The 20,622-nt window shown below is 49.9% G+C and overlaps 1 protein-coding gene across 16 annotated transcripts in view; it reads right to left on the bottom strand.

The window, feature by feature from the left end:
- RYR1 (ryanodine receptor 1) overlaps window positions 1-20,622 on the bottom strand; it is a 210,868-nt gene that overhangs the window by 51,942 nt on the left and 138,304 nt on the right. For 11 of the 16 annotated variants that reach the window (XM_077932307.1, XM_077932302.1, XM_077932313.1 and 8 more), the window contains 14 exons: window positions 20,023-20,110; window positions 19,819-19,911; window positions 18,599-18,613; window positions 16,464-16,634; window positions 14,925-14,984; window positions 14,631-14,768; window positions 13,488-13,600; window positions 11,366-11,462; window positions 10,075-10,181; window positions 8,188-8,239; window positions 7,029-7,103; window positions 5,692-5,791; window positions 3,929-4,008; window positions 1,919-1,995 (listed from right to left, as the gene is read on the bottom strand). In XM_077932307.1, coding sequence (XP_077788433.1) covers window positions 1,919-1,995; window positions 3,929-4,008; window positions 5,692-5,791; window positions 7,029-7,103; window positions 8,188-8,239; window positions 10,075-10,181; window positions 11,366-11,462; window positions 13,488-13,600; window positions 14,631-14,768; window positions 14,925-14,984; window positions 16,464-16,634; window positions 18,599-18,613; window positions 19,819-19,911; window positions 20,023-20,110 — 1,266 coding nt within the window. The remainder of the gene's footprint in view (window positions 1-1,918; window positions 1,996-3,928; window positions 4,009-5,691; window positions 5,792-7,028; window positions 7,104-8,187; window positions 8,240-10,074; window positions 10,182-11,365; window positions 11,463-13,487; window positions 13,601-14,630; window positions 14,769-14,924; window positions 14,985-16,463; window positions 16,635-18,598; window positions 18,614-19,818; window positions 19,912-20,022; window positions 20,111-20,622) is intronic. The other 5 variants (XM_077932316.1, XM_077932315.1, XM_077932312.1 and 2 more) reach the window with 1 other exon arrangement.

A 20,622-nucleotide genomic window follows, 5' to 3' on the forward strand; every position in this document is an offset into this window, starting at 1 on the left:
CTGGTGAACCGGGTTCGCGTCTCCGCTCCTCCACATGCAGCTGCTGGGTGACCTTGGGCCAGTCACACTTCTCTGAAGTCTCTCAGCCCCACTCACCTCACAGAGTGTTTCTTGTGGGGGAGGAAGGGAAAGGAGAATGTTAGCCGCTTTGAGACTCCTTAGGGGAGTGATAAAGCGGGATATCAAATCCAAACTCTTCTTCTTCTTCTTTATAAAAGCTTTCCTGGCAGAACCTGTCCCTATGAGGCAGTTGTGGGGACTGAAGGTCCCTGCCTTCTCACAACTCCCTAAGCCACCTCCTCCGATTCCTTCCAAAACAATCTGAGGCTTCGTTGTCTTGCCTGTCTTTGCTCCACCCTCTTCAGCCCTCTTCTGGTCCTGGGAGACTACAATCTGTTATCCCTCCTCCTCCCGGTCTTCTCTCTCTGACTACTCATTGTCATCCCACCACCACTCCCTGGGCTCTGAGCCTTCCTCCCGTCGGTGTTTCCCAGCTGGTGCCTCCTTCTACTTCCTCTGCCTCCAGCCAGTCCATGACTGGAGAGCAGAAGTGCCAAAAGACAGTAACTGCAGTAACAGCTGGAACGACATCGTCACAGCGCAAATGTATTGCAGTTTCAAAGTTCTGGGTCAGACTATATGTGGCTCAGCAGCTACCAGCAAGCCTGTCATGTTCAGAACCGTATGTGCGTGGTGTCTCATTATTTTTAAACTATTGATTTAGCTAAGAAACAAATGAAAACATTCTCATATTTCTTTAGTTTCTTTGCAACTCAGGCTTGCAGGTTGAAGGCTCTGACAGGCAAAAAATATGACTTTGATAATATATAGTACTGCATTACCTCTTATGAGAATAAATCTAGCCACAGTAACTGTTCCATTGACCCATGGCAATTCTCAGAGAGACTCTTTAATATACTTTACCTTACATTGTACACTAGCACAACACTTGTGCTGTGAATCTGTTTTCTGTTAATGTTGCATCCAAGATGGCGTCGTCGTTAGTAGTAGCGTCGACTTGAACTCCACATCAGTTGATGCTGTTTTTATTATTTTTATCAGTTTTTACTAGCTTTTTTATCAGTTTTTATTAGCTTTTATCGGCCTCAGTACTTTATTTTTGTTAGTTGGCAGCTATTAATTTACAAAGCTTAGGTCAAGGGCCTGAGTTACAGAAAGTCTGGAAAGCTCCGGAGAAGGCCCTAATTAGCTCCAGCTCAGCAGGAGTGGAGATTAGACGCCCTATCGTGGGTAGACGCCGAGCTTCCTGATTTACAGCAGAAGCTGCTCTGATTTACAGCGGCTCTATCCCTGGAAAATGCCTAGGAAAAAGAAACGACCGGCCTCATCTCCAGAAGGGAGCCCACAGAAGAGCAAGCAGAGCAAAATGGACGATTTTGTAAAAGTACAGAACTCAGAACCTACCACACCAAACAGAACTCATTCCCAGGTAGGTGGGGATGCTTTAATGGGCGGAGATCACCCATGGCAATTCTCAGAGAGACTCTTTAATATACTTTACCTTACATTGTACACTAGCACAACACTTGCGCTGCGAATCTGTTTTCTGTTAATGTTGTTACTATGGTTGTTACCTGTGTGTTTTGAAAACCCTCAAGCTTGTAGGCTAGTTCCAGACAGTACTTTGAAACACGGTTCCATTCACTGGACACTGACGCCTACAATTCTAACATTTTGCCATCTGCCGAAAACGTTCCAGCTTTGCCAAGCATTCTTTAGAAAATTAATTTGATCCAGCGTTAGCCGCTTCTTCTGGGTTTTATAACCTCCTGCAGTTTTAATGCATTTACAGGGCCGTGGTATTTTCTTACAGGGTTTTACGGTTTGGAAGCACTCAAATAAATAAAAAACAGAAGCATAAAAAAGGTAAAAAAGAACAAAATGCTTCTACACACACCTGCATGTCTGCATCAGGGCCTGGAGGCTCAGGAAGAATCCCACCTCGTGTTTCTCCTTCAGATAATCCAGCATTTTCTGAGGACAGGGAGAAAGTCAGCATGGGGAGGGGAAGAGAAGGCCCGCGTCTGACTCTTCCGAGCGCAAAACGACATGTTAAAGGCGTTGCATTAGAAGTGTATTCACAGCAGGTGTGTGTTTCTAATGGCAGCCATAAAGAGAGCGAAATCCAGGCCAGGAACCCTTTCCATCCACACCACGATCCCAACAACAACAAAACCCCTTCCCAAAATAGGAGCAGCTCAATTCTTACCAAACTAAACCTCCCAGCTGTGCCAGTTTGGCCCTGCGACCGTGGGTGCCCGGGGATGTGGGTGTCATGGTGCATGCATGGCCCTGGCACTGAAATTTGTGCCCGGTCCCTTCATGGGGAATTTTGTGGGTGCCCGGGCACCCAGGGAGTTGGCACCTAAGAAACCTCTGGATGCATATTGTGCTCTTGGAGGCTTTAGTTTGGCCAAAGCTGAGTATATACTTTCAGAGTTAATGCTAAATGCAGTGGTACCTTGGGTTAAAAACTTAATTCGTTCCAGAGGTCTGTTCTTAACCTGACACTATTCTTAACCTGAAGCACCACTTTAGCTAATGGGGCCTCCTGCTGCTGCCGCGCTGCCAGAGCACGGTTTCTGTTCTCATCCTGAAGCAAAGTTCTTAACCCGAGGTACTATTTCTGGGTTAGCGGAGTCTGTAACCTGAAGCGTATGTAACCTGAAGTGTCTGTAACCCGAGGTACCACTGTACATTTCTTCTGGTAAATGAGCCACTGCAGCCGCTGGAGGGCTGTGAAAATTTGTGTCCCAGGCTTTTTAGACTCGTCAGCCTATGAACTATCTGAAACCAAAGGGGCACTTTGGTTTCCAGATGTCATATGCATTGGCAATATTTTCAGTTCTCCCGCCTCACTACAGTGGACCCTCTGGATACGAATTTAATTCATTCTGGGGGTCCGTGCACAGCCTGAAAAATCCGCACCCAGAGGTGCCGCTTCTGCGCATGCGTGTGGCACGACAGGGTGCTTCGGTGCATGTGTGCAGAGCACTTCTACGCATGCGTGAGGAGTGAAACCTGGAAGTATACTTGCGGGTTTGCTGGTTTCGCAACCCGAAGTTTATGTTACTCGAGAGTAACATAACCCAAGGGTCTACTGTATTTAGTGCAAATTCGGAACAAACAGCAACCCACAGAAAAACGTGATTGACATTTGCCCCGATCCAGCGGTAAAGGGTGGGTTTGCCAGGGAGGGAAAGGGGTGAGACAAGTGGAAGTGTGGATGGGCATCCAGTTCAAAGCATGTTTCTATATAGAGTAAGAGATGGGAGATGAGTAAAGGAGGAGTAAGTAATGAGTAAGCCTGACAATAATATCAACTTAAACAATAAAAGGTAAAAGGTAAAGGTACCCCTGCCCGTACGGGCCAGTCTTGACAGACTCTGGGGTTGTGCGCCCATCTCACTCAAGAGGCCGGGGGCCAGCGCTGTCCGCAGACACTTCCGGGTCACGTGGCCAGCGTGACATCGCTGCTCTGGCGAGCCAGAGCCGCACACGGAAACGCCGTTTACCTTCCCGCTAGTAAGCGGTCCCTATTTATCTACTTGCACCCGGGGGTGCTTTCGAACTGCTAGGTTGGCAGGCGCTGGGACCAAGCGACAGGAGCGCACCCTGCCGCGGGGATTCGAACCGCCGACCATGCGATAGGCAAGTCCTAGGCGCTGAGGTTTTACCCACAGCGCCACCCGCGTCCACTTTTTAAACAATAAAAACGGCTGAAAAAGCAGTTTCATAAAAGAGATCTACCTTTAATTACAAAAGCCACGTGGCAGTGGTTAAATATACAACTTAGCACATCGCACCAATATGCAGCAATTTAAACTCAAATCAGCGGCAAAGTTCATAGGCAGGGAATGAATCACTTGGCAAGGAGCCTTGCGTCTCCCTCCCGTGGTCCTCCTACCTGCTGCACTTCCTCATTGCCGCCATTCAGGATGGAGATGCCCAGCTTCAGGGTAGAAGATACCATAGCGCCAGGCTCCCCTGCAGAGACAGGGAAAGGATTTATTACACTGGCAGGAAAGGGAACTCCAATGCCTTCCGGAGGGGCTACAACTCCCATCCTGGCTACTGGCCACGCTGCCTGGGGCTGATGGGACAGATGTTGAGTCTGGCAACATCTGGAGGTTCCCCATCCCTGCTATGTAGCTTGGGGCTCAGGCGCATGAAGGAGCACCTCCTCTCCTTGTCTGCGCCAGCCCATGCTCTAAGATCTATGTTCTGAACTACCGTATTTTTCCGTGTATAAGACAAGGTTTTTTTTACCCAGCTTTTTAGGTTTAAAAACGTGGCTCGTCTTATCCATGGAATACAGTGTTTAAATATATAAAGAAATGCGGTACTTGCTCTAGCAGTGGCAGCCCCTGGCAGTGGTGAGCTGTGGGGCCTGCATAGTCTGTTTGCCTCCTCCCACTCAGCTTGCCCCACAGCTGGGAGGGAGTCTGTAGGCGGTCCGTTTTTTGCGTGTGGTGTCTTTGCACGGCTCCATTTGTGCGCAGGCAGTGCAACGTTACACAGGAGGAGTGCGGCGATCGAAGTAACATCCCCTCCTTGCGCCTTTCACATCAGTGAAACATCTCGCCTTGCGCTCCTCCTGTGTAATGTTGTGCCGCCCGCACACAAATGGAGCCGCATGAAGATGCCACGCAGGAAAAATGGATCGCAGAAACCACCTATCAGCTGTCCGATCTCAACCAGCGGCTGCCAATCGCACTCCCGATTGCTGTGACAAGGGCATTTGTCTACTGGCTGCTGCAGCGGCAATCGGGAAGACGATTGGAGGCTAATGGTGCTGAACGGCCAGCTGATAGGTGGTTTCTGAAACGCAAGCGGTTGTGTGCTGCATTCTGGCGGTGAGCGATTTTCACACACATGCCCCAGCAATCAACCGGCCAATTGCCGCTTACAATCTCGGGCTCGCGCTTCGTTCCTGCGGGTGAGCTATTTTCACTCCCCCCATAGGTAAAGGTAAAGGGACCCCTGACTATTAGGTCCAGTTGTGACCGACTCTGGGGTTGCAGCGCTCATCTCGCTTTATTGGCCGAGGGAGCCGGCGTACATGTGGCCAGCATGACTAAACCACTTCTGGTGAACCAGAGCAGCGCACGGAAACACCGTTTACCTTCCCGCCGGAGCGGTACCTATTTATCTACTTGCACTTTGACGTGCTTTTGAACTGCTAGGTTGGCAGGAGCAGGGACCGAGCAATGGGAGCTCACCCCGTCGCAGGGATTCGAACCGCCAAACTTCTGATCGGCAAGTCCTAGGCTCTGTGGTTTAACCCACAGTGCCACCTGCATCCTTTACCCCCCCCATAACCCCCCAAAAGCTCCTTTTCTAAATTTGGAGCCCCCCAAAATAGGGGTCGTCTACTACATAGGGGCGCCTTACAGACGGAAAAGTACGGTATTTGATATGGCAGCCTAGGAACCCCAAATGTTTCCCTAGCCCCGTGTAGGGGCTTCGCACTGTCTGTGTCCACAGGATTGCCAGCATGGAATCTGAACAGGATCTTAGGATCCACAGCGGGTTTCTAGCTGGGCATTGTAGCTGAAGAATGGGAGGAAAGCTTCCTCACCCCCACCAACCTCATCCAAGGCCTCCCAACATGGGAAAGCTGAACCCTGCCAAGGGGAAGGGTAGAGAGAAAGAAGGGCCGCTTCTGACCTTTGCAGGCGCTAATCATCTGCAGAACCATCTCGGCTGCCCCGCGGTTGTGCAGGCGGGACTGCTGATAAAGGAGCTTCTGCTTCTCCATCTCCTTTTCCTGCAAGGAGGCAAGACAGTGTGAACTGAGGCAGGGCTGTCTTATGCATATGCGGCACTAGGGTGCAAAGATCCTCCCAGCGCCCCCCAGGTTGCCCAGTCCCAGGCGCACAGGAGGGCGGAGGCGGGCAGCTGCCTCAGCATCTCGCTGGCTCAGTCGCCCCCAAACTTGCAACGCAGATGGGTGGGTTCTTCCCCGGACTCAACTCTCAGGCCCCAGACTCTCAGCCTGGTGCCCCTGAGAGCCCGGCGCCCGGCATCCCTAGCACCTATGGGTAAGACGGCCCTGAACTGAGCGCTGGAGGTCAGTGTCAACCATCATTTCCTTGAGGGCTGCCTACACTTCTTCTTAGTACAGCCACTTCTTGCACCACCAGGGCTGCTGCGCAAGGGAGGGCAGGCTGGAGGGCTGGCCGCATGGCTCCAGTCGAAGAATCCATGTCACAGCTCTGGGCCTGGGAGGTCAGGTGTCCCGATCTGGCGCCACCAGCTGATATAAAGCTTTCAAAGTGGCTCCTTTCCTTCCCCGAGCAAGGTCACTGGTGTTCACCTCCTAGGCCTAAATGCCCATCACTGCCAGCCTTGTTCGGAATCCAATGAGCGTTGGTGCACTGGTCGGTTTTTGGAACGGTATGCACAACCGCTGAGATGATCCCCAGATTAACAACTTGGTCCTGACCTCAGCCTCCAATTTTTCTGCCTTCTTTCTCAAGGTACCTCACCCACTCCAGGTTGCACCAGGAAGGTATACATTGGAACGGTGAAGATACAATTGTCCCACTAACCCAAGATGGCAACTGCAGGTGTACGTTTGCCCACTCAAGTCTCCCTTGGTACCTGCAGCATCTCCTCCTCGTCTCTCCTCCCCCCACCCCCACCTCGCCCCAAATTGCAATTCGGCCGAAATAACAAAGCACACTGCGTTTTTGCAAACGAAACAATCTTTTAAAGGCCAATAGGTCATAGGATAATGGTTGACTGATGGGAAGTTGTATAACCTCCCCGCAAACAAATCGTGAAAGGTGCTCAAGGAAGAGCAGGCATTGTATAACCTCTGCACAAGCTGTTTGTGCAAATAAATCGAGGTGAATGATGGTCAATCAACAGGTTGCCTGGAAGTTGCCCAAGACTTTGCAAACGTACATCCAAGTTTCTGGAGGTTTGAGAACGAGCGTGCAAATGTTTGCTGAAAGTTCAGAAACCTCTCAGGGCGGCTGGGTGCAGCGGGGGTCCTTTACCTCGAAGGGAACCTCGGCCTCTTCCCCTTCTTCGCCATTTTCTTCACCTTCTTCTCCTTCGTTGATGTGGCAACTCTGGAGTCCCGGGGACCAAAGGATAAGAGGAATGAGCACATACACACAAAACACCATCCCGCATCAGAACTAGCGACAGAACCTCAGAGCTCTTTGGGGCTTGCTCTAGAGCAGGCACGTCCAACAGGTAGATCGTGATCTACCAGTAGATCACTGAACGTCTGTGGTAGATCACTGGTAGATCGCTGGCTCCCCCCAAAAAAGCTCTACAACTTTGACCTGAACCCCCCAAAACAGGGTTTCTCCTCCTAAAAAAAGCTCAAAAACTTTGACCTGAACCCCCCCCAAAAGGGGTAGATCACTGCCAGTTTTTAACCCTGTGAGTAGATCGCAGTCTCTTGGGAGTTGGCCACCCCTGCTCTAGAGTCAGCTCTTGATTCAATAAACCTGCTGCCCCCCCTCGCCAGCTGTTGTGGGCCCCTTAAGAGAGGCAAACATAGCTCACTAACCTCAATTTGTCCACAGGAGGACATGGCGAAAGTCATCTCTGAGCAACACGTCGGTTTTCTGATACTAGCACAGCAACCTTCCCCAACCCGGTGCCCTCCAAATGTTTTGGGCCACAACTCACATCAGTCCCAGCCAGCAAGCGCTCTTACATTTTCTCCCACATTTTCTGCATGCCCAGAACACATGTTAAAGGCGCAGGAGTAGAATCAATAAAAAGGGGTGGCAAACAGCGCGACAAGCTTCAGTCCTCCTTCTGAGGCCTCTAACGTGCCACACAATTAAAACACAATTTTCGACAGTCATGGCTTCCCCCTCAAAAAATCCTGGGAATTGTAGTTTGTTAAGGGTGTTGGAAACTCCTATTCCCCTTACAGAGGTACAATTCCCAGGCAGATTTAAGCATCGACCCCTCTTCCCAGGGAACTATGGGAATTGCAGTTCTGTGAGGGAAATAGGGGGCCTACCACAGCTCCCAGAATTCTTCCAGGAATTTGGGCTGTTTAAAGTGGTGTCATAGCACTTTAACTGAATGGTGTGGCTGTGGTCCGGGAACGATCACGCATTACATCTTTCTTTTGGAGAAAAAACAGATTAAAATGGCTGAAAATGGTAACCATATTAGCCTGTCTCTCACCTTCGCCATGATGTCAGCATATGCCATATACAGATAGTCTTCGTCCAGTTTGCTAAAACAAAACAGAGGAGGCTCAGGTTCTACGTGCTGAAACCAGCCTCTCCATAATTCTTGCTCCCAGTATTTATTTATTTTATTGTGCTTTTAAATAATAATAATAATAATAATAATAATAATAATAATAATAATAATAATGCAGACAAAGAAGAGCACCTCCCAGTTACTAACCCAAAAGCATAATGCAAAGATGTGACTCACATTATAAACTTTAGGGGAATAATAATTAGCATAATTAGACTGTCCACCTTTTGCCAAACCTGCTTCCATGGAACAGATTTGCTCTTATTCGGACATAGGCATTATTCCTGCATTCCAAATTCTAAAGAACCATTCTTTGTTTTTCTTTTTTTGGGGTGGTGGTATAATCTTTTTTATTGAGTTTTAATTCAATAACATTTAAATTCAAACATTAAACATCATCATCATCATTTAGGATTCCCTGAATCCTTAGACTCCCCTCCACCCTTCCACGGTTACCATTTTCAATCTTTTTCAACCATTTCCTCTATTTTTCTTAAATCATCCATTTTTACCTTAGCATTACTCAAATCCTGCCAAAGGTTTTAGTTGTTTACAGTGTTCTCTTAAGTACACTGTGAATTTCCCCCATTCCTTCTTAAAGTTTCTCTCCTAAAGAACCATTCTGACCGGGCGTGGTGGAGAGAGATCCTTTTTTTGTGGAGGGATCAATGTCTCCTAGCTACAATAGCTACGCTCTGCCTCCACGGATGGAGACAGGAATGATTCTGAATACCAGTTGCTGGAAGCCACAGAAAGAGTGTGTGTTCCTGTCTCGGGTCCCGTTTGCCAGCTGCTGACAGGCTTCTGGTTGGCCGCTATGAGAACAGGATCCTGGACTTAGATGGGCCATTGGCCTGATCCAGCAGGATCTTCTGATGTTCTTAATGCTCTGGCTCAATATAAATAAGTTGGAGTTCTTGTTAAACGCACAGAAAAGCGTTCGGAGTTCTTGGGAAACGCACAGAAAAGCTCAAGATACACGTTGATCTACCCACACTTAGTTGTTATCTCTGAGAAAACAACAGGATATATTTATACAAATTCTTCAAACTTGCACGACCCCTTAAAAATTTGCTGATGAAGGTGGAACAGGGCCCTGTCCTGGTTTCTGATCCATAATTGACTTCTGACTTCTGCTCAACGATTGAAACTAACACCTTCGCGTCGAATCTGACTATGGACTAACATGAACTTATCTCTGCTCATAAACTCTTATCTCTACTTCTGTAACAAATTACTGTGTTATACATATCCTTATGAGTTTGAGTTTGTCATCTCTGTCTGAGTCTGTAATCTCTATTTGAGTTTGTAATCCTTGTCAGAAAACATAATTTTGAACGGATTAGTTTTTGTTACAATTGACTATTGATTTGCGAGTAGGGACTACTCCCACTACTGAAACTTACCGTATTTTTTGCTCTATAAGACTCACTTTTTCCTTCCTAAAAAGCAAGGGGAAATGTGTGTATGTCTTATGGAGTGAATGCAGGCTGTGCAGCTATCCCAGAAGCCAGAACAGCAAAAGGGATCGCTGCTTTCACTGCGCAGCGATCCCTCTTGCTGTTCTGGCTTCTGAGATTCAGAATATTTTTTTTCTTGTTTTCTTCCTCCAAAAACTAGGTGCGTCTTGTGGTCTGGTGCGTCTTATAGAGCGAAAAATATGGTATATTGGCCTGAGTTCTTGGTGTGCTTTTTTTCTGGCTCAATATAAGGCAGCTTCCAGTGTCCCTAGCCTCTTTATCCCGTGCCCAGCGAAAAAGTCCAACCTGGCTCCGATCCCACACATGCACCCTGCCTGCGACTCACCTCTTCTCGGTCAGCGCTGTCCTGCTGAAATGCAGGATGAGCTGATGCAAAGGATCTGGTTTCTTTTCTGCCTCTTCTTCTTCTTCCTCCTCCTCCTCCCCTGGTTTCTACATCCCATCCCCCCGGCAAGAACAAAAGGGAAACAGTGTTAGAGGTTAATAATAACAATAACAATAACAATAATTTATTTATACCCCACCCATCTGGCTGGGTTTCCCCAGCCACTCTGGGAGGCTTCCAACAGAGTATTAAAATACAGTACAGTGGTACCTCAGGTTAAGTACTTAATTCGGTCCGGAGGGTTCGTTCTTAACCTGAAACTGTTCTTAACCTGAAGCACCACTTTAGCTAATGGGGCCGCCTGCTGCCGGAGCACAATTTCTGTTCTCATCCTGAAGCAAAGTTCTTAATCTGAGGTACTATTTATGAGGTACTATTAACCTGAGGTACTATTTCTGGGTTAGCAGAGTCTGTAATCTGAAGCGTATGTAACCTGAGGTACCACTGTAGTCTGTTAAACATTAAAAGGTTCCCTAAACAGGGCTGCCTTCAGATGTCTTCTAAAAGTCTAGTAGTTGTTCTTCTCTTTGACATCTGGTGGGAGGGCGTTCCACAGGTGCCACTACCAAGAAGGCCCCTGCCTGGTTCCCTGTAACTTGGCTTCTCGCAGTGAGGGAACTGCCAGAAGGCCCTCGGAGTTGGACCTCGGTGTCCGGGCAGAACGATGGGGGTGGAGACACTCCTTCAGGTATACTGGGCCTTTGAGGCGGTTTAGGGCTTTAAAGGTCAGCACCAACACTTTGAATTGTGCTCAGAGCAGCTGTCCCCTGGAGTGTATGGGATTCCTGATGCTATGATAGGGATGGGGGAAAGAAAACCATAGAAGAGCCTCTTCCTGGGAGACGACAGAAAAGGAAAGTCCCCAGGGCATAGCACCTGGTGTGCATTTTTATATATATATCGGTTGGAAACATGGGAGGACTAGAAAACGCAGTGGCTCATTCCACACCCAGCTCAGCACCTCTCTTGTTCTCCCTCTCAGGAAGGGCATTCCAGACCCAATGACGTCTCTTCCATTCCTGCTATTAAACCAAAGCCAGAACACTGCTCTTTGCTGCCAACGAGTCAGGCATATAGAGGACTTCCACCACAGAGCTGCCAAGTGGTACATGCCCCCCTGCGTGTCTGCAGGTGTGCACGCACACACACACACGGCATCCAGCTTTCCATTTAATGCTAGAACTTCAGGCTGCACATAGCATTTGGTTCCCATTCTTTCCCCAGGACTCACAGACAGATCGTCAATCATCCTGTCTTCAAAGGGGTGCTCTTCGGTAAGGATCCAGGACAGCTTGTAGCTCTCCAAGTACATGTTGCAAGCCCGGTGCCTGGAAAGCAGATGGGGGCAGATCAGCCATTAGCCCAGCTCTGCCCTGCCTGCTTCACATAGCGAAGAGGTGCGCAGGAGCGGGGTACCATGCTTGCGAGATCACTTTGCCCCATACATGCCCCCTTGACTACTTTATGTTAGGATTTTTATCCATCCATGCTGCTCCAGCCGTAGCACTATGTTTTGTGCATATCATGTGAGTGAGAGTGAGACAGGAAGTCACAGTACTGTTGGAAGTTGGTTTCACATCTGAAAGTGTTGTTTTTCTGTACTGGTGCTCAGAGAGCACAGACATGCTGATGGATTCTCTGTATATAGGTAAAGGTAAAGGTAAAGGGACCCCTGACCATTAGGTCCAGTCGTGGCCGACTCTGGGGTTGCGGCGCTCATCTCGCTTTATTGGCCGAGGGAGCCGGTGTACAGCTTCCGGGTCATGTGGCCAGCATGACTAAGCCGCCTCTGGCGAACCAGAGCAGTGCACGGAAACGCCGTTTACCTTCCCGCCAGAGCGGTACCTATTTATCTACTTGCACTTTGACGTGCTTTCGAACTGCTAGGTTGGCAGGAGCAGAGACCGAGCAAAGGGAGCTCACCCCGTCGCGGGAATCGAACCGCCGACCTTCTGATCGGAAAGCCCTAGGCTCTGTGTTTTAACCCACAGCGCCACTCGCGTCCCCTCTCTGTATATATAGACTGTAGTTTTAAAACTACGATTGACTCTTCTGATATGCCAGAAGACGAGTGTGATCCTCTCAGGAGAGAAGGGTCGCTTATCACCAGTCTCTGTGGACTGAGGGAGATTTACAGCCAGGGAGGACCTCCGGAAAGACGCCCTGATGACTTGGGAAGTTTCCAACACTTTAATCTGGGGAACAGGAGCTGCTACAGGTGCCATGTAACACCCCTGCCACACTTGTAAGAAATCAACCTTTTGATATGGCAGTCCCCACACTTTGGAACTCCCTGCCTATTGACATTGGGTAGGTACTTTCACTGTACTCCTTTCGGTGCCCGCTAAAAACATTTTTTTTGTTTAGGCAAGCCTATCCAGGCATGTAGAATGCTGACATGCGATAGCTCAGTCAGTAGAGAATGAGACTCTCAACCTCAGGGCCATGGGTTCGAGCCCCATGTTGGGCAAAGACAGGACCCTATTGAGCCTTTCAAACTCTACGTGGGTTTTCTAATTCTACGTGGGTTTTCAGCTTATCGTTGATTTTAATTATTATTATTTTTAATTTTTCAAACGGCTGTTTTCAATTGTTTTTCTTTTACTGGTGACGGTCCTCCTCTTTTCGTAAACTGCTTTGAGGTTTTATTGCAACGCAGCGGCATATAAATCTTATGGAATAAATAAAGATAATAAAGATAAATAAATAATTCCCTCCCCACCCCATGGCACAGCCAGCTAGTGGTCCCAGCAATTAAATAAATAATTTTTTAAATTTTTCAGAAAACCGGGCTCAGGGCGGATAACAACAAATTTAAAACACTTAATTGATGCAACAAAAAAACAGCTTAAAATACAATATAAAACATGAATAACAATAAATTCAGAATTCAAAAATCAATTTAAGGGGGAAATCCATCCAATAAACATTAGATCACCAGGGCTAGCTGGCTAAATTAGTCCTATTTGGGCCAGCGAGGAGACCAGGGGAGAATTAGCTGTGGGATCCCAGAGCGGGTAATCTTCATAAAAAGGGGAGGGGGAGGGAAGGAAGGGGAATAAAAAATCAGGCTAAGTTCAGATTGAAAGCCAGGTGGAATAGCTCTGTCTTACAGGCCCTATGGAAGGACTTTAATCTTGCAGGGCCATGGTCTCGTGGGACAGAGCATTCCACCAGGTCGGAGCCATCACTGAGAAGGCCCTTGCCCTGGTGGAGGATAATCTGACTTCCTTAGGGCCCGGGGCTTCTAAACTATGAACCCACAGCTGGGATGCCGGAGGGTTTGCATGGATCGAGCCAAATACAGCTCAACAAGCTGGAGTTCAAAACCTCCCCTGATCACCTCAACTCACCTGGGCAGGTTGTAGAGGGGCGTCATGCGGAAGCAGGCCACCACGGCTCGCCGCCGTTGCTTGGAGAGCAGCTTGTGCCAGACGGCCTTCTTTGACTTGTAAGGATGCTCCGTCTGCGGGGTGTGTACAAATCTCACTGGGGTTGGAGGGCCGGGAGACTCCTCCAATCATTTCCCACCTGCTTCCCCCTCTCCCTTTCCCAGCACGCTTCCTCCCTCTGACCCCTTGTCTCTGAGGGATCTCATAAAGGTGGCTGGAGGCTTCAGGGCAGAACATCGTTTGCGCGTGTCTACCAGGGCACAGGAGCTGTAGCTCAGCGCCAGAACACCTGTGCTGCCTGCAGAAGGTCCCAGCTTCAATCTCTGGGCATCTCTAGGTAGGGCTGGGGAGGTCCCATGCCTGAAACCTGGGACAGCCACTGCAGGTCAGTGTAGATGTCACCGAGCTGGATAGATTCAGAGTGAGGCAGCTTTCTATACTCCTGTTCCACCCATGTCAGATCTGAGGAGGGGATTCCAAGTGCACTAGAGTTAACTAAAGGTAAAGGTAAAGGGACCCCTGACCATTAGGTCCAGTCATGGCCGACTCTGGGGTTGCGGCGCTCATTTCGCTTTATTGGCCGAGAGAGCCGGCGTACAGCTTCTGGGTCATGTGGCCAGCAGGACTAAGCCGCTTCTGGCGAACCAGAACAGCGCACGGAAACGCCGTTTACCTTCCCGCTGGAGCGGTATCTATTTATCTACTTGCACTTTGACGTGCTTTCGAACTGCTAGGTTGGCAGGAGCAGGGACCGAGCAACGGGAGCTCACCCCGTCACGGGGATTCGAACCGCCGACTTTCTGATCGGCAAGTCCTAGGCTCTGTGGTTTAACCCACAGCGCCACCCGCGTCCCTACTAGAGTTAACTAGACAGCCCCAAAGGGAACTGAACTGCCTTCTGCAGCTATCCTTTCAAGCTGTAGATGTTTTAATGAACTCCTCTGTAGGGAGCTCTCCGTTTAACAAAACAGGAGAAGTAATGGCAACCCGTTAAAAGTTGAAGGCCCTTACCCAGGTGAGCCACTTAACACTGGCCTAGATCACCTGCTGGCTAAACCTGGCCACATTCTTCTGCCTGCTAAACCCAGCTTTCTCTGCCTGTACCTGCTCCAGGTGGTAGAGCACAGCCGAAACCTCCTGAACCCGTTTGACAATCTTCTCCGGATTGTTGCAGTCCTCGGCTTTGCCAGACATCTCCTTGTAAAGGGCCATCTGCCAGCGCATGGACGAGGAGTTCTCACACTGCAAGGGGGAAAAGAAGATGGGAGTCACTGCAGTTGAGAAAGACTTGCGCCCCTCATTCAGCATAAGGAGGCCTGATTTGCTCCCTCACTAGTCTGGGAGGTGTATTTTGAACTTGCAAAGATCTCATTCCTCAAGCATCCTTGTGACACTCACCTTGCCCTGGAGGTGCAGGTTGTTGTTGAGGAATTCGCGGACCTCCTCATCAGTGTCTTTCTGTAGAGAGATTGAAAGGAAGAGGAGGCCTTCATATGAGCAAACGAGAGTGGCAACAGTCACGCCTGATATTATTTGGCAACAAGTACCTGTGATCTGTACTATGCACACATGCTTATGGTACTATATTATTGTACTATATTTATGATGATGATTGACTACATTTATAGCCAACCTTTCGTCCAAATAAGAGGGTTATTCTTGCCTGCTGCCCGGTTGGCACTGACCCAAGACAGAGCCTTCTTGGTGGTGGCTCCCTGTCTGTGGAATGCTGCCCCAGGTGAAGTACAGCTGCCTCCCTCAATAAAGAAGAAAGTTAAAAACTGCTTACCCAGGCATTTAATGGCTGAGAGATACTGGCCGCGGCAACCACGAAATTAATAACTGTGAGGGTATGTGATTGTTTTTAAATGCTTCTTGATGTTCTAAATGTGTCTGAATGTTTTTTTGATGTTTTCAAGTACAGTGGCACCTCTGGTTTCGAACTTAATTCATTCTGGAGGTCCGTTCTTAAGCTGAAACCGTTCTTATCCTGAGGCGCGCTTGCACTAATAGGGCCTCCCGCTTCGTGCACGCGCCTCTGCCACACGATTTCCGTTTGCCTCCTGGGGCAAAGTTTGCAACCAGGAGCAGCTGCTTCCGGGTTAGCAGAGCTCGTAACCTAAAGCATTCGTAACCAGAAGCGTTCCTAACCAGAGGTGCCACTGTATGTTTTTATTCAATTTTAAATTGTACTTTAAAAAATATTTTTGCTGTTTGCCATCCTGGGCTCCTTTGGGATGAAGAAGAAGAAGAGAAGAAGAGTTTGGATTTGATATCCCGCTTTATCACTCCCCTAAGGAGTCTCAAAGCGGCTAACAATCTCCTTTCCCTTCCTGCCCCACAACAAGCACTCTGTGAGGTGAGTGGGGCTGAGAGACTTCAAAGAAGTGTGACTGGCCCAAGGTCACCCAGCAGCTGCATGTGGAGGAGCGGAGACCCGAACCTGGTTCCCCAGATTACGAGACTACCGCTCTTAACCACTACACCACACTGGCTCTGAAGGGCGGGATGCAATTTGGAAACTAATACAGTGGACGCTCAGGTTGCGAACGTGATCCGTGCGGGATGCAGGTTCGCAAACCGCAGCGTTCGCAACCCGCATCTGCGCGTCTGCACACGCACGGGTTGCGATTCAGCATTTATGCGCATGCGCGACTGCTGAAACCCGGAAGTAACCTGCTCCGGTACTTCCGGGTTTTGGCGGTCCGTAACCCGAAAAAACGCAACCTGAAGCAGCTGTAAGCCGAGGTATGACTGTATACTCGTATTTCATTATATATTTTTTAAAGTATTCTAAGTCCCCTTCCTCCAGCAGTGGCAAGAAAGCTGACCATTGACCCCATTAACATTCGGAGACTTGGAACCCCCACTTCCAAACCTCCCTGTGTGAAAGAGGCAGATAATTATTCCCAATTCCCCCCCCCCCAACCTTCTCACCAGCGCATAGCGTATCTTGGCCAAGTTGATCAGCTCCTGGTCCGTGGGGGAGCACATGTTCAGGCCAATGGGGAGCATCTTCTTGAGCGTGGCCACGATGAGCGATGTCTGCACGGAATAGCGGTCCCCCCGCCGCTTCTTCTTGGTGCGCTCCTGGTCCGAGCCACCCGACTGGGAGGAAGGTTAGGAGAGGGAGACAAGGGGAGTTAACACTGTGCGGGGAGTTGTGGCAGGGGGACCGGCCACTCGGGCTATCCTACGGCATGCCAAGAGATCAGCTGGGCAAAAGCTTAACGGCCAAGCGCCGCTCTGAGGGTTCAGTGAGGTTTGGGGCGCGGGGGTGGGAGGTGGGGTCTAAAGGCTCCCCCCGTGGGAGAATGACGGGCGAGTGTTTTCCTTCGCAAGAAGAGAAGAGGAAGAAGAACCCCCAGCCATGGCCAACGTTGCTCCTCGCACAAAGGCACTCCACGGGGGTAGACGTCCTTTGAGGTCTGCTCCAAATGTAGGAAGGTCTTTATTACACGGAATATTCAAACGGGGGCGGAGGGAAAATACGCCCATTGTTACTTCTGAGGTGTTCTGCCAGGGGCGCATGGATCAAAAAGCCGCACGCATGCACCGGCTTCTTGATCCATAAACTGGAGACGAAATAAAAGAAAATGCTCACACCAAGGGACTTCAGAAGCAGCAATGCACATGGTTTTCACCCTACATGAGAGCCGTCCTCATGTACGGAAAACGTCCTGTATGAATCAGCCTTATGGGGATGAGAAGGAGGCACTGGGGGAGTCTGGGATCCAGCGCATGGCAGTGTAGACTGGGAGGAGGGCTGAAAGTTGGGTAGTGTGGAAGAGATCCAGCAATGTGTAATTAGAGGCACAGAAGAGGCTCAGTGCTTTGAAGGGATCTAGGCAGTACCAGAAGAGAACGGTGCAAGCGACTGGGTCGCACACAGCTTTCCCAAACCTCGTGCCCTTCGGATGTTTTGGACTACAACTCCCATCAGCCCCGGAACAGGGATGATGGGAGTTGCAGTCCAAAAGGCTAGGGAAGGCTGGTTTCAGGTGTATAAAGCAAAGACGGCCTAGTAAACAGGAGACAGATTTTGGAATCTCACTGATGAAGGCAGGCAGGTCTGGAGATGAGTGGGGAGAAGGACTGAACTTGCATGAAATGGAGCAGCCGCCATCCCCGACCCCTGGAAAGGTAACGTGAACCAAGAAACCTTTGTCTCCTTCCCCGGCATGCCTTTGTCGTCCTACATTCCGCTGTGCAAAAGAGCCTTTCTAACCTCTACACATAACCGCACACAGAGACACACAGCACCGTTGGCAGCCAAGACACATAATCTACCACGTGTGGCGTCGCGGGCACCGCCTCCCTCCCACGTGGTGGCAGGGCAGCAGGCAGTGGCAAAGGATGTCACAACAGCTGTATTACGGGATCCAGGATCCAGAAGGTAGGGGAGAGAAAGAAAGGTGGCAAATAAGGGGAACCCCGGAGTACATGGGTCCAGGTTAGGGGATCTGCGCATGGCCCAATGCATGCTGGGAGAGGAAGAAGGCTTCCCGAAACGAGCAAATGGAGGGGTTTTTTTAAGGAAGGGGCCACTTGAGGTCAGAGGCTTCAGGACAGTCTGGCCAGGGAGACGAATGACGTAACTCCGGAAGCAGGGGTGCGTCGTCCCCCCGCCCTGAAATATGGCGTCTTGTCCAAGGCCATGATGGGAGTTTGGTCCCGCCAACGGAGGGCACTTGGTGGCTCGTCAGTGCCAACCCATCGGATGCATGATGCGTTGCTGCCACAGCCACAGAAAGCCACTGCGTTCTTGCCATCCTCCATGCAGCCGCGAGCCCTTCCCTCTCTCCCGGCACCCCTGTTTATATCGAGATCATAGCTGTCAACGTTTCCCTTTTCTTGCGAGGAGTCCTATTCGGAATAAGGGGATTTCCCTTTAAAAAAAGGGAAAACGTTGACAGCTATGATCGAGATGGTTCTCTCCCAGGAGGAGGGAGGGGAGGGTTACGGCAGAGATGCGCACTGCACCATGCTGTCTCCACAGGATACCCCCCCCCAAAACCCCCCGACAACAACAACAACAAAAGGGGTGGCGGAACGTCCATTATTTCGCTAACCTGGCCTTCTCCAGACTAAACTCAACACAGGCGAGGGGAGAAGAGGGAGACAAGACAGAAGAGGAGAAAGAGAAGGTTAGACGGAGTGGCAAAGTCCCCTCCCTCTCACACAAACACCCGGCAAAGAATTCAGGGAAGGTCCAAGAAGGTGCAAAGCTGTCCACCGGCATCTTTCTTCTCCCCACTGCCCTGCCCAAACCGAGCAATCCGAAGAGCGAAAAGCCGCTGCGTACAGGAAGAGGCCCAGGCCCGAGCCTTGGGCAGAATTTGGCTGGCATGGAATCTTCCCGCTCTTTTGTGTTTTTGCTTTTTTTCCAAAAGAAGAGAACCAGGTTTCTAGTCCTCCCTGTTCACAAGAGGAAGGAAAGCAAGCAGGCAGGTTTGCTGAGGGATCCTTGAGCAGGACATCCGTATGGTTAAGTGGAGGGGCTCTCTGATGCCCCCCAAACCGTGATGCCCTTTGTCAACCCATGGTGTCCTCCCTCCCCACTTTACCCCGGCCTAACCTGCCCTCCTAGATCTCCAACACAAAAGCTGCTTCTTGGGCCCAGGCTTCCTGCATGCTGAAAAGAGGTAAGAACTGAATTGTGCAAGCGTGGGGTGGGCGAGGGAGCACACGTCTGATGGAGCAGGATCTTAGGTGGCAGCCAGGTTTCAAGGGTGGGGGTGCCAGGCCCTCTCAGAGGCAGCCTATGGCAGATTGCGGTGAAGCTGGAGATGGGGTGGTGATGGTGATGGGATGCATTTGGCTGAGGTGGGGGGTGGTGGTCCACTTCGACATGCAGTAGGTACCCCACAAAGGAAAGGAAAAGACAGTTTTAATAATGTTGTTCAACTATTACCACCATTGCTTATTAAATTTATATACTGCCCTTCATCTGAACATCACAACAAAAAAAATCATTTGCACAGGTCTTTTTCGTCCTAAGCGCCTCACACACATTACTGGCATGTTAGGGGGAGGTGGGACTGGGACTGAGCAATAAGGGTTTGCCTAAGGGCATCTAATAATCTCATGGCTGTGTTGGGGACTTCCTGTCGACTGTACTAGGGCAGCCAATCAGGGACTTCCGGTCAAAACAGAACCCAGAGGTTGTCACTTCAAAGGTTTGCCTAGGCACCCCTTTTGGGGGTGATAGGCTGGCTCCAGGCAGGGGGAGACCCTCCACCCCTGGTGGCAAGCACCCCTGGGTCTTCCACACCCCAGCCCCCCCTCTCACCTTGGACATTTTGCTCTTGCTGTCGGCTGTCAGGAAGGACATGTTGTTGATTTCGTTCTGCACTACAAAGTTCTGCTCCTCCCGTTTGAAGTTCTGGGGCATGGGAAGGAAGAACAGATGAGCCTCATTTCGTGGGAGATGCTCTCACGTGTCTCCATCAGCACCCACGCAACCACCACCCCTTCTGCCGAAAAGGCGACTCACGTGTGACTTGGACCAGTAAATGAACACCTCCCCGACCATCCGGAACAGCTCCTCGGCATCTGAGTTTGGTTCTGTCAACCAGTTGGCCCTGCAGATTAAAAAAGAACGGTCAGTAGATACCACCTTCCCACTTCCATAGCTAATGGGGCGTATTCAGGGCACATTATAAACAACACACAACACAACTGATTTAAGGTACGGTATTAGATTATCTCCCCCTTTTCTCCCATCCCTGTAATTGGACAATGCAAGTCGTCACTGGATGGTGCAGTTATCTAGAGGTAAACATTTGGAAGGGAAACGTAGCAAATCGTCACAACTTTCTGGGTATTTGGTGGTGAGGCATTGGTATAGTTCTGTAGATGGAAGAGGGGAGGTAGCGCCATCACCTGCCCTGCATATCTAAGGGTAGTCCATTAAAGGATTCTGGGGGGCGTGGCCCTGACCGAAGCCTAGGGAGGTTAGGGCCTAAGGCACGCCCCCTATTGGTGACTCGGGGGGGTTCCTAGTTGATGTGCATCAGCAGGACTCCCCCTACTGGTGGTTAACCCTTCCCGGACTTCAAGCGGACAGGCTGGAGTCAGATATAGTCACTTAGGA

The sequence above is a fragment of the Podarcis muralis genome, chromosome 7 (assembly GCF_964188315.1).
Source record: "Podarcis muralis chromosome 7, rPodMur119.hap1.1, whole genome shotgun sequence".
NCBI lineage: Eukaryota > Metazoa > Chordata > Lepidosauria > Squamata > Lacertidae > Podarcis > Podarcis muralis.